Source organism: Poromitra crassiceps (genome assembly GCF_964638095.1).
Source record: "Poromitra crassiceps genome assembly, chromosome: 18".
NCBI lineage: Eukaryota > Metazoa > Chordata > Actinopteri > Beryciformes > Melamphaidae > Poromitra > Poromitra crassiceps.
Genome location: NC_139636.1, coordinates 28,641,132 through 28,653,631, shown reverse-complemented (window position 1 = coordinate 28,653,631; position 12,500 = coordinate 28,641,132). Strand labels below are relative to the sequence as shown.

Sequence of the window (12,500 nt, the reverse complement as noted above, 5' to 3'; positions counted from 1 at the left end):
GACTTACTTCCATCCTCCAGGGGCGGTTTTAGTGATTTGGAGGCCCCCGGCAAAGACCAACAAGCCACAGGCAAAGACCAACAAGGCAACACTTCGAAGACCCGGTTGCTTGTTTCTCTTGTGCGATCTGGCCACACTGCACGAGGGCATAAGATACACTTCCAGGATGGGGGTTTTGATCCCAAGTGTCTGGGGTCTGATGTGCGTGGGGAGCTGGATGTGGTTTGCACGGTACGGGACGCTCGGAGGCCCTACGTCGCCACCATACGCCTCAAACTGCGTCCTGCGTCCTCTCCATTCACTCCTGGGGATTTTCAGTGGTCCAAACGCAACAGACGGGCTGCAAACACAGCGCCGCAGTTTCAGCTGCCCAACTACCAAGTGTCTGTGCCGGAGAATGAGCCCGCGGGGACGCGCGTCATCACGCTCAAAGCCCTGGATTCAGATGACGGGGACGCCGGCAGAGTCGAGTATGACATGGAATCTCTGTTCGACAGCAGGTCCAATGATTACTTCTTCTTTTTTTTTTACTTCTTTTTTATTAACAATATAAACAGCATGGTAAACAAAGCATAAACAGATAATGCCAATGGATGAGAACATAGACAGAAATCAGTTCAGTTATACAGCGTAGCCTCCTTATGGTGTTAACAGCTTTCCTATTTTTAGAATACAGGATTGATTTTTACTTTTGCTGAGCAGCAGCAACAGCGGCCTTGTACTGTCTTTGCTAACCTCTCGGCAGTGTTTATAACTGATTTGCTGAAAAAAGCTCAAAATATCCTCAAATCTTGCTAACTCAGAGTGATACACTCAGAACAAACACACTTCACTTCCTATACGTTCTTCACAATAAAAGTGTCCCATTAGCTTGTCAGAGGAAAGCCTTTAATATGAAGGAGCTGCAGCAGGAAATGCAGTTACATCCAAGTAATTTTGATGATCTGGGACTGCACCAAACTTACATAGTGCCAGGAACAGACGTTCGGGGAGTGGGAATAGAGGGGTCATTCCCCCTATTAGAAGTCAGAGTCATCAAAATGATTTAAAAAAATAGGTTGAAAAAGGTGGTTTATGATTGGAAAAACGTTATGAATATGTAATTTTGCAAGTAGCCAAATATAATCAAATCAAAGAGAAATAGTCTCTGTTCCAAATGTAGTCTCTTACTGGAATAACTTTAGTTCAGACCTGAACTGGAAGAAAATCTGGTGCTTACCTACCTGTATAGCAACAACTGTGGAGAAAGTCCGGTGGAGAAATAGGATGTTGTAATCAGTGAATTTACGTTACTGTTACAGCGTTCTTAAAGGCACTATGAATAACGAACATGTATCGGGAAATAAAGCCTTGGCTTGTTCCACAACAATGTATTCTCTGCCAGAAGTGCTAAACCAGCTCATTTCTGAGCTAGCAGCTGCTCAGATGACATTGCCGTGATCCACGTTTTATTTCTCCTCACAAAAAGCACTCCAGGCAGCGCTTTTTCCACAGAAAAACAAACAAACAAACAAACAAACACAGAAAAACTGTATATGGACACACACCTTGAAGGAAGTGACTTTTAAAATGATTCATTTCCCCCCCCCCCCCTCTTAAAGGTCCAACGATTACTTCCAGATTGACCTAGAGAGCGGCAGTATCAGCACGCTGCAGCCACTGGACAGGGAGGTGAAGGACACGCACGTCTTCAAAGTCACGGCCACAGACCACGGAAAGCCCAAGAGGTCCGCCACCGCTTACCTCACCATCACCGTCAGTGACACCAACGACCACGGGCCGCTGTTCGAGCAGACGGAGTACAGGGTCGGCGTGAGGGAGAACGTGGAGGTGGGCTTTGAGGTTTTGACCATCAGGGCCACGGACGGAGACGCTCCCTCCAACGCCAACATGATATACAAGATTGTCAACCACGAGGAGGGGGACAACGCCGGCTTCGAGATGGACCCCAGGAACGGGCTCGTCAAGATCAGAGTGAGGCCCGACAGAGAGAGCGTGTCCCAGTATCGGCTGATCGTCGAGGCCAATGACCAGGGGAGAGACCCGGGCGCGCGCAGTGCCACGGCCACGGTGTACATCTCTGTGGAGGACGAGAACGATAACTTCCCGCAGTTCAGTGAGAAACGTTATGTGGTCCGTGTGCCGGAGAGCGTAGCCGTGAACACCAAAGTGGCCCAGGTGAAGGCCACGGATAAGGACGAGGGGAACAATGCGAAAGTCCACTACAGCATTATCAGTGGCAACGTGAAGGGCCAGTTCTACATTCACTCCCCGACGGGAGTCATCGATGTCATCAACCCTCTCGATTATGAGATGATCCGAGAGTATAATTTACGCGTGAAGGCGCAGGACGGGGGTAGGCCTCCTCTCATAAACGGCACCGGACTGGTGGTCGTTCAAGTCGTGGACGTGAACGACAACGCCCCCATGTTTGTCAGCACTCCGTTCCAAGCCACCGTCCTGGAGAACGTGGCCGTCGGCTACTCCGTGATCCACATCCAGGCCATCGACGCCGATTCTGGTGATAACTCACGTCTGGAGTACAGGCTCACAGACACGGCTCCAGGCTTTCCCTTCACCATCAACAACAACACCGGCTGGATTACAGTGTGTGTGGAGCTGGATAGGGAAACAAGTGAGTTTTACACCTTTGGCATTGAAGCAGTCGACCACGGGGTTCCTGCCATGTCCTCCTCAGCTAGCGTAAGCGTGACTGTTCTCGATGTGAACGACAACATCCCCACATTTACCCAGAAGCTGTATAACTTAAAGATCAACGAGGATGCTGCTGTTGGAACCAGTGTGCTGACGTTGTCCGCTATCGACCGCGATGCCAACAGCGTGGTGACCTATCAAATCTCCAGCGGCAACACGAGGAACAGGTTCTCCATCACCAGTCAAAGTGCCGGGGGCTTAATCACCTTGGCGTTGCCGCTGGACTACAAGCAGGAGCGGCAGTACGTTCTGATCGTGACCGCGTCAGACGGCACGCGGCAGGACACGGCACAGGTCTACATCAACGTCACCGACGCCAACACCCATCGTCCCGTGTTCCAGAGCGCAAACTACCAGGTGATGCTCAGCGAGGACCGCCCGGTCGGCTCCACGGTGGTCGTCATCAGCGCCACGGATGAAGACATGGGAGAGAATGCACGCATCAGTTACATTATGGAGGACAACATGCCTCAGTTCAAAATCAACCCTGACACAGGTGCCATAACCACACAGATAGAGATCGACTACGAGGATCAGGCCTCCTACACGTTAGCTATCATTGCCCGCGACAACGGCATTCCTCAGAAATCGGACACCACATATGTAGAGATCATCGTGCTGGATGCTAATGATAATGTGCCTCAGTTTGCCCGCGACCTATACCAGGGAAACGTTTTGGAAGATTCTCCAGTCTACACCAGTGTCCTTCAGATCTCTGCCTCTGACCGGGACTCTGGCTCCAACGGCAGAGTCAGCTACACCTTTCAAGGTGGCGATGACGGAGATGGGGACTTCTACATCGAGACGTACTCTGGCATTATCAGAACAGCCAGGAAACTGGACAGGGAGAACGTGCCTGTGTACAGCCTCAAGGCGTTTGCTGTGGACAAGGGCGTCCCCCCACTCAAAGCCGTGGTGGACATCCAGGTGTCTGTCCTGGACATCAACGATAATGCACCTGTGTTTGAGAAAGACGTCATGGACATCTACGTGCTGGAGAACAGTCCTGTGGGTTCCACTGTGGCCCGCATCAGCGCTACAGATCCCGACGAGGGAACCAACGCACAAATCCTGTTTCAAATAGTGGAGGGAAATGTTCCCGAAGTCTTCCAGTTGGATATTTTCAATGGGGACCTCATCTCCCTCGCAGACTTGGATTACGAGTCCAAAACGGAGTACAGCATCATCGTTCAAGCGACGTCCGCTCCGTTAGTGAGCCGGGCCGTGGTTCACATCCATCTGTTGGATGTGAACGACAACCACCCCGTCCTACAGGATTTTGAGATCATCTTCAACAACTACGTCACCAACCGGTCCAACAGTTTCCCGGCAGGTGTGATCGGTAAGGTGCCGGCCCAGGACCCGGATGTGTCTGATAAGCTGCATTACAGTTTTGTGGAGGGCAACGAGTTGAGACTGCTGATCTTAAAGGAAGGCTCCGGCGAGCTGAGCCTGAGCAGGGACCTGGACAACAACAGGCCTCTGGAGGCGACCATGAAGATAAAAGTCACAGGTAAGACCCTCATAAGTCCCCGTTTTTAACCTTATCCTTTTTTCCAGGCAAAGACAGATGAGCATTCTTGCTCTTTCTCAGCAACGCTCTGCTTCACAATTACACAGTCACACACATTTTCACCTGGCAGCTGCCCAGTACAACCACAGTCTTCTACTTGTAGGAGGAAAAGTGTTTACCATTCCCATTATCAAGCCAAATTCCACCCAGAAGGTCTAGGGATTCAAATTGGCAATCCATCTGCTGCTAACTGCTGCGACCCCAACTCATTCATTTGAGTAGAATCCTGTTCTGAACTGTATTTATATTTAAGTAAGCTTTGTATAGCACTTTTCAAAAATAAGTTACGAAAGTGCTTTACAAAGACTAGGGATGGAAATTGTACGCAAATTCCTGAATCGATCATCGGTAACATTGACGATCACTCAATCGATTAATTGTAATTAAAATGCTAGATTTACAATACCAAATGCGTTTTTTTTTTTTTTTTTTTGCTCAATCAAATGATTTATTTCCACAGCAGCAACATATTGCATATTCCCACAGCATTGCATAGCCTGTGAAACATATACAAATGTAGAAGCCTAGATATATTAAAGACAGTTGTGTCAGCTTTAAGCCGCGGGTACTGTATAAAGGCACTTACAATTTAGTGTAGAGATGCTATACATTCAAGACGTGTGGTCAATGGGTCAGTGTTTTGGAAACCCCCCCCCCACACACACACACACACACACACAGATACACACACACACACACACACACACACACACACACACATTACCGGAAGTAATGTGACCGACTGTATCTATAATAGGGGTTATGTGGACCCCTCTATTGGATTTTGTGAGTAGTCATACTGCAGCATTTTTGAACTAGTTTGGAGAGGTTGTATTGGGAGAGACATGAATACAGCTAATAGTCTATAAGATGAAAGCAGTTTCTAGATCAGATAAAAATGTTGCAGACTTTTCTTAAATACGGTAGGTCATATTTCACATGAACAGATCTCTCAGACTTAATTCTTCAGCATTAAAACCGTTTTATGGGTTGCTCTATGTCTCTGCACTGAAAGCGAGACTTACTTGACTTCAGCAGGTCGTCTGGTAAAAGTAAGAGTGTGCCTTTGAAAAGTGTTGATGGCCGGGCCTAAATCACCGCAATGACCACTTCAACCATTACCCGATCCTTTGTCCCTGTCCATCATCACGGTTGCCATGACAACAAGGGCCTCATTCGCTCCCTCTGGAGGGAAGTTCCCGCCCCTTTACTTTTGGGGCCCATGCCTACAACAAAATACAACAAAAGGAAGGCACAGCAGGATCAAGATGAGTACAAAGTCTCCGTCTTGTTTTCATGATTTCTTTTCTTCAGCCGACTCCCACCAGATATTCAGTCTGTTCAATGACTCTTCTTGTTTATACAGTATATTTGACACATTCTCATGGAACAACACATATCTCGTGATATCAGCTGGGGAATCTGTTGTCTGCTTTCCACTGAGAGGAATACCTCGGACGGTATATTAGTATGTATAGTTGTATTCTTATGTCCTCAGTCGTTTCAGCTTAATTCAGCCCTTGTGTTCATACTTATTACCAAGCAACACACGAGTTATTACTTACAGTACACTACAAGTCAAACGTTTGGACCCACCTGATGCAAATGTACAATGTTTTTCATTCTCTTGAAGCCATTTTGATCTAAAATCTTAAATGCTTGAAATTACTTTTAGACTAAATAAATAGTGAAGTTGATCCTGTCTATGAATTCCTTTCCAAAGCCTTTGCCTTTCCATCAAGGCAAAGGGCGGCTAGTTTAAACGATCTAAAATATAATAGATAGATTTGATTTGTTTAACACTTTTTCGGTCACTTCATAATTCCATTTGTCTTATTTCCTAGTTTTGATGACTTTACTATTATTCCAAAATGTGTTAAATAGTAAAAATATAGACAAATGTGGTGTGTCCGACCTCTTAACTGGTAATGTAAAGGTATCAGATCGTCAGACATCACTGTTGCAGGAGTTAGGAGTTAAGATAATACAGGGATAAGCTGCCATGATGCTGTAAACGTGTCTGGATATATTTGTACTTCGTCGACGAGGAAGCTTAGCACCTTCCCATGCTGATTACGATCAAAACTGACAATCACACGAAAAGTATCTCTTAACCAGCTGTTCATTTGAGGCGTACATACTGGCACACTCCTAACTCAAACTTGGCCCGGGGCCGTGTCTTATATCTTCGTTATGACAGAGTGATTGATTCGCTAATGTCAAAGGGAAATTACACCTAAATCAAAAATCTTCTTCTTGTTCCTTTAGCACACACGTGTCATATTTGAAACATGCAGCGACTTGCGGCCACTTAAGTTAAACTGAGAGTCTGGGAAGATGTTCAGCACATTAGCAGCAAATGAAAACACAGGTAATTGTTGTGTGTCTGTCACTGTCAGGGCTAGTGAATGAGAAATGCTCCCTCCCTCGACAACATCACGTTTTCCAGCACCTTCTACTGCAGCTGTGGTCAGGATCAGGAGGAACCTCTGTCTTATCAGAGATGATACCGGGATATTTAACAGGCCGTGTCTGCGGGTGGGAAGCCAGATTAAGGGTACGTATCCTGGTGGCTGCACTAGTGCCTCCTCTGGTCGGTCGGGGGCGCCTGTTCGGGCGGCCGGGTGGGGGGGGGGGTATAACGTGATCCTCCCACGTGCTATTGGTGAAACTCCTCACTATCAGGTGAAAAGAAGCGGCTGACGACTGTGTACAGTGTATCGGAGGAAGCATGTGCTAGTCTACAACACTCACCAGATCGGCAGAGAGACACTTCTGTGTTTGACAGTAGGCCGCTCCCCCACTTCCGGTCCTAACACTAGTCATATTATCGTAGGTAAAGAAAGATGAAGAAGAGGAAAAAACAGCCTGAACTAAATTATTTGTATCCATCTTATTCCAATTTGTCTCGATGGTTAATTACTAGGGGTGTCACGATACACTCAGTTCACGATACGATACGATACACGATATTGGGTTCATGATAACGATACGATATTAACAATATTTTTTTGCGATCGATTTGTAAGTTGAGGGGGCATCCTCCACGCTAATTTGAGTAATTTCACCATTTTCATTCTCCGTGTCTGTAATGTCCCTCGTCTGTTCAAACAAAGCAATGAAAAGGAGAGCGAGCATGCAATCACATGCAGATCAGTGCCACCATGTTCAGCTTCTTTTTCTCGCGATAGGAGATTTAATCTCAACGACACATATTGTCACGTTTTGATATCGCGATATATTGTGGGACGATATATTGTGACATCCCTATTAATTACCTATAATGCCATGAGCTCAAAACATTGTAAAGATTGTCAATGTAACATCAATAAAGATCTCCAAAATGGGACTGTTTAAAGGAATAGTTCACCCAAAACTGAAAATGCTGTCATCATCTCCTCCCCCTCATGCCAAATGAAAGACAGGTGAAATGTGTTAGTCCAGATAACACACAGGGAGGCTGCAGCACAACTTTGTGCAGCCAAAACAACTGAAGTCAGTGGAGACCTTGATCTTTAGAGTTCCAACACAAAAACATCCAAACTGTGAATAGAAAGACCTACACACCATCATTTGTTGTAAATCACTCAGCTGTAGTTCAGATTTGCACTAAATTATGATGTAAATAACTAAATATAGGTGTTCTTGGAACTCTGAAGAACTGGTCTCCACTCTCCACTGACTTCAGTTGTTTTGGAGAAGGCTGCGATGGAGTTGTGCTGTGGCAACCGCAATGTGTTTGATTATTTTTTATTTTTTTAAGATTATTTTTTGGGCATTTCTGTCTTTATTCGATAGGACAGCAGGCAGACAGGAAAGGTGGGTAGAGAGAGAGAGGGGATAACACGCGACAAAGGACAGTGGGTCAGACCCGAACCCGGGTCGGCCGCGCGAAGGACCAAGCCCTTGTTGCGGCACATGCTCTACCAGGTGAGCCTCTGGGATGCCCAACCTCCATGTGTGTTATATGGACTAACCTCCCCTGTGTTTCAACTGGAGGTGGAGATGATGACGACAGCATTTTCATTTTTGGGTAAACTATTATCCATACATTTTTTTAAATTAATACACAGGACAAGATGTTACTATCCCTTGTGCCAAAATCCGAGGAAAAACACATTTAGAAGCCCAATCCAGAATAAAACAAGCTAACAGGCTAACAAACTAATAAACAAGACACAAATCACCAGTTACCTACCCTAGCCAACAGCAGTATGAAGCATGTCATTGGGGTTTTCAAGTGGGCACCTTCCTTCACCGACGTTTCGTTAAGTTAGGCCCACGACACCTCAAGAAGGCTTAACGGTGTAATCCAGCGTCCTGGAAACACCCCCCTCCATGCTACCACCGCACAACTGCATATTACCTCACTAGCTAAGCCTAGCTATCCATGTCGGTTCGGTATGACATTCCTAACTACACCACCACTGTCAATGATCACTGATGTATATATCTTCTGAAAAACCCTTGAATTTGTTCCCAAACGTGTTAAATGTCAGTTTTCAGTCTATTTTCTTGCCTCGTTCAAATTAATGGGAAGTAAAAATCTGACATCGACAGACTTCTTGACATGATGCGTCTGATCTAGGTGATTAATTTATAGTCTGGTTTTTGTTAGCGCTGTGAAAGTGTTGTTCTCCTCTGGCTGCATGTTGAACTTGTCTTCCTCCTGCACGCTACTGTCTGTGAAAAGCCGTGAAGAAGAATGTGATGGAACATTACAGACTCAGAGATTTACAGTTTCTTTTCTGCCTCAAGCAAGCATGAAGAAGACATTAGTGATAATAAGAAATTACATCCATGAGACATGAGATGCTCTCTCTAACTAGAAGAAGTGTCATGTTTGTTGGGAATGAATGGATAGATAGATAGATAGATAGATAGATAGATATAATACAGTACCTGGCCTGTAGACCTGCTCGCAATTTGGTGTTGGGGGAATTTCTCACTTGAACTCAGTCAATGGGTCCCTAAACATGAAAAATCACAGAGGTGCTTGTCCGCCACAGTGCCAAGAATTTTGCTATGGCCAAATCAAATATGGCTGCCATCGGCCAGGATGAAAATCTAACTTTTTTGTTCTTGAGAGTATATACACATGTAATACCTCTATTTCGACTGATTGTGGTGAGTGGAATTCATTTCTGATATTGTTATGACCCTTGGGGGTCATTTTGACCTTTAAAGGTCATGGTCAAGGTCATTCTGCTATGCTGAAGCCCTTGGCCATAACTCGGCCGTTTGTAGCAGTAGAATCAGGAGTAAGAAGTCTAATTCAACTAATTCTCACATTTATCATTCATTTCTGATATTGTTTTGACCATTAGGGGTCATCTTGTCCTTGAAATATCAAAGCCAATGTCACTTTTCAATAACTCAATTGTCTTCTCAACAATCATGTTTATTTTAATGGTTGAGTAAATGTGATATGCAAATGAAATCATAACACAAAATCAAATAACAATTTTACTCAAAGGGCACCCTTATGATTGTGTGCATGCAAGTTATTGAGATATGTTTTTACAGGATGAATTATCCTTTTTTCCATGGCAGAATATGCTGCACAGAACTCCAGCAGAACAGCAGCCACAGCGTCGAGTGTCACACTTGCCTGCACACTTGCATGTTGTGAGCAGACTCAGTGGTAAGGGCTTCAGACATTTTGACGGCAGTAGTGTACCAAAGTGCTCCTCCCAGCCATGTTCCTTTGGTTTTAGTCTTGCCTCACGTTTGGCGGCTGTCGCAAGCAGTTGGCATGCACTATGGACCAGAAAGGCTCCTCGTTTGATGGCCTCTGATCACACTGCTTGTAGGAGGGAGAGCATCTATTCCAGCACTGCCACTGTTATAGATTTCTACCCTGAGGTGGTCAAACGTGTCAGCAGTTGTAGTTGACCTGGCTCCTGCCCAGACACGTACTGTACCAAGTACTTCTCTGCTAGTGCTATATCTTGCTCCGACAAGGTGTCTGCCTCTCCAAAGTTGGTCAGATATTTTACTGGGTCAGAGGCCATAGCTGCGTGTTTGGTCCCCACCTTGCTCATACAATATGTGTGCCTTGATCACTGTCTTGGCTAGTTGTGCTCCAAGTTGAGAAACCGCTTGATGCAGTGGAAGCATGCGCCGTTTCTCACCAGTGCCATACTGCTGCCAGATCCCCTTCATCCCCAGTGCATGGAAGTATGGGGTGTAGTGCAGCAGTAATGCAAAGGTGTCTATCATTGGAGACTATGACAACTCTCTTGCACTGTTTCACACGAGCAGCCCACTCCACATGCACCACCAGCCTGGCATCAGCCTCCTCGATCCAGTTCAACAGGTCCGGGAACTCTTGACCACCAGCCCCTTTTGCTGGAAGCACCTCATCATCAGAGACAACAGAGCTGATGATGATGGTAGCATTGCCATAGGCTTGATTGCACACCATATCCCGAACTAGCAGCTGGAGATTCCGCTTGTTCTCCTCAGACGCCCAGAACTTGTCAAGTTGCTGAGGGATGGGTGTGTCTCAGTTCATGCCAATGATGTCGATGCCTGTTGTTGAGTCTGCACGCCGCATGCGCTCCCCTTCCTTTAGAGACATCTCAATGTAGGAATCAAGTACGAGATGGATGAACTCTGACTCTTGGCAGAGGCATAATGCTGAGGCGATGATGGCATTGATGACAGCACCTAGAGTAGGGAATCGTGCTAGTGGCATCTGCCGCATCTTAGACATGAAGTCTACCACAACATGAGTGGCAAGAGTAGACTTCTGACTCCATTTGGTGAGGTCAAGTCCAGGCTCAATCTCACCAATGAGTTTTGACTTGTTGACAGGAGCTGGAAGGTCACCATCAAACAGTGGAGATGCTGAGAGCACATCGTGAGTAAGTATCTGCCTGAGGTTCCTTAGCAATATCCATGCTCATATGTGCCTCTGCCATTTCCTTGGATGTGAGTTCCTTCTGCTCCTTCAGAATGGTTGCTGGTGTCTTCTGTGGTTGCTCGTTGAACTGATGCAGCTTCCTCTTTGGTATGGTTGTGCTCATTTTCTTGGTCTTCTCGACTAAGCTCTCCCGCCTGTATGAGCGGTAGACATGCTCACCATTCTTGAGACAGTTGAGCAGGTGAGCAGTAACCTCTCGGTCAACAGCCTGCTTTGTGAGCAGATTGTGCAGTGGCACAGGCACATTGACTGTCACCGAGTATGGGTTCTGCCGCTCGAGCACAAAGTCCAGCAGCTTTGCCACATTCTGATTGAATCTGAGACGGCAGTGGTGCTCAGTGCATGCTGGAGATGGCATTCTGTGTGTTTCATGGCGTGGTTGGTGGTGAGAAGGTTGAGGACATTGGTAATTGACCCAATCTCATGGAACAAGAGCTCGAACTCTGCTACAGCATAGGCTTGGCGTGTGGCTCCTACCACATAGTGACCTCCAGGACCCTTTGACACTTGCTGGATAGTCTGCTCGACCTTCATGTCGCCTCCGACAGCGCAGAACCAGCCTGGGCGATCCTGAACAACCCACTGGCCCATAGAGAAGCGCCGGTAGAGCTCAGGATGTGTGAACTCCAGCACCTTGATTTGTTCAAGGTACCATGAGCCATGACGCAGGTAGTTTATGCAGTCACATTCTGCAAAGATCGGCATAGAATCCTCGACAGTAGCCACGAGAAGATTCCAGTTTCCTTCTCTCTCAGAGACTACAGCATTCTTGATGACAGCCACCAACTGCAGCCAAACTCCAAAGAATTGGCAGAGCTCTGACTTGGCCTTGCACTCCTTCTCAAACTCCAGAAAGTCCTGATGTATCTTCTCCACTTGTTCATTCAGGGCCTCAAACTGCTCTGGGCAACGTTCATTTGCAGCCAGCGTAGTTTGCAGTGTCTCAACCTGCACTAGCACTGGATATGCAGCTTTGTCCTTGTGATGCCAGAACATCTGCCACTGGAGTGACCTGATCACGTCCTCCACAATCAGCATTCCAGTGAGAGCTCGGACATAATGGCTCCCGTTTAACACTGACTCTATCACACCAGGTCCAAACACAGCACACTCGATCAGTGCGTCATCCGGGACAGAACCTCGGAGCAGTTTGCCCTGGCATCTGAGCAGAACACGGGTCCAATGGAAAGGGCCCAAGCAGAGGAACAGATCCCTAAACTGTTCTGTCTCGTGCAGGTAAATATCTGCAGCCAGGGCGAAGACGCCTTCATCGCACCATACCGC

At 46.6% G+C, this 12,500-nt stretch overlaps 1 protein-coding gene across 1 annotated transcript in view; it reads left to right on the top strand.

The window, feature by feature from the left end:
• The window catches only part of LOC310793065 (cadherin EGF LAG seven-pass G-type receptor 1-like), a gene marked incomplete at both ends in the record, with an annotated part of 81,118 nt that overhangs the window by 45 nt on the left and 68,573 nt on the right, over nucleotides 1–12,500 (top strand). The window contains 2 exons of the mRNA XM_083654812.1: nucleotides 1–500; nucleotides 1,602–4,228. The exon at nucleotides 1–500 is cut by the window's left edge and continues 45 nt beyond it. Coding sequence (XP_083510938.1) covers nucleotides 1–500; nucleotides 1,602–4,228 — 3,127 coding nt within the window. The remainder of the gene's footprint in view (nucleotides 501–1,601; nucleotides 4,229–12,500) is intronic.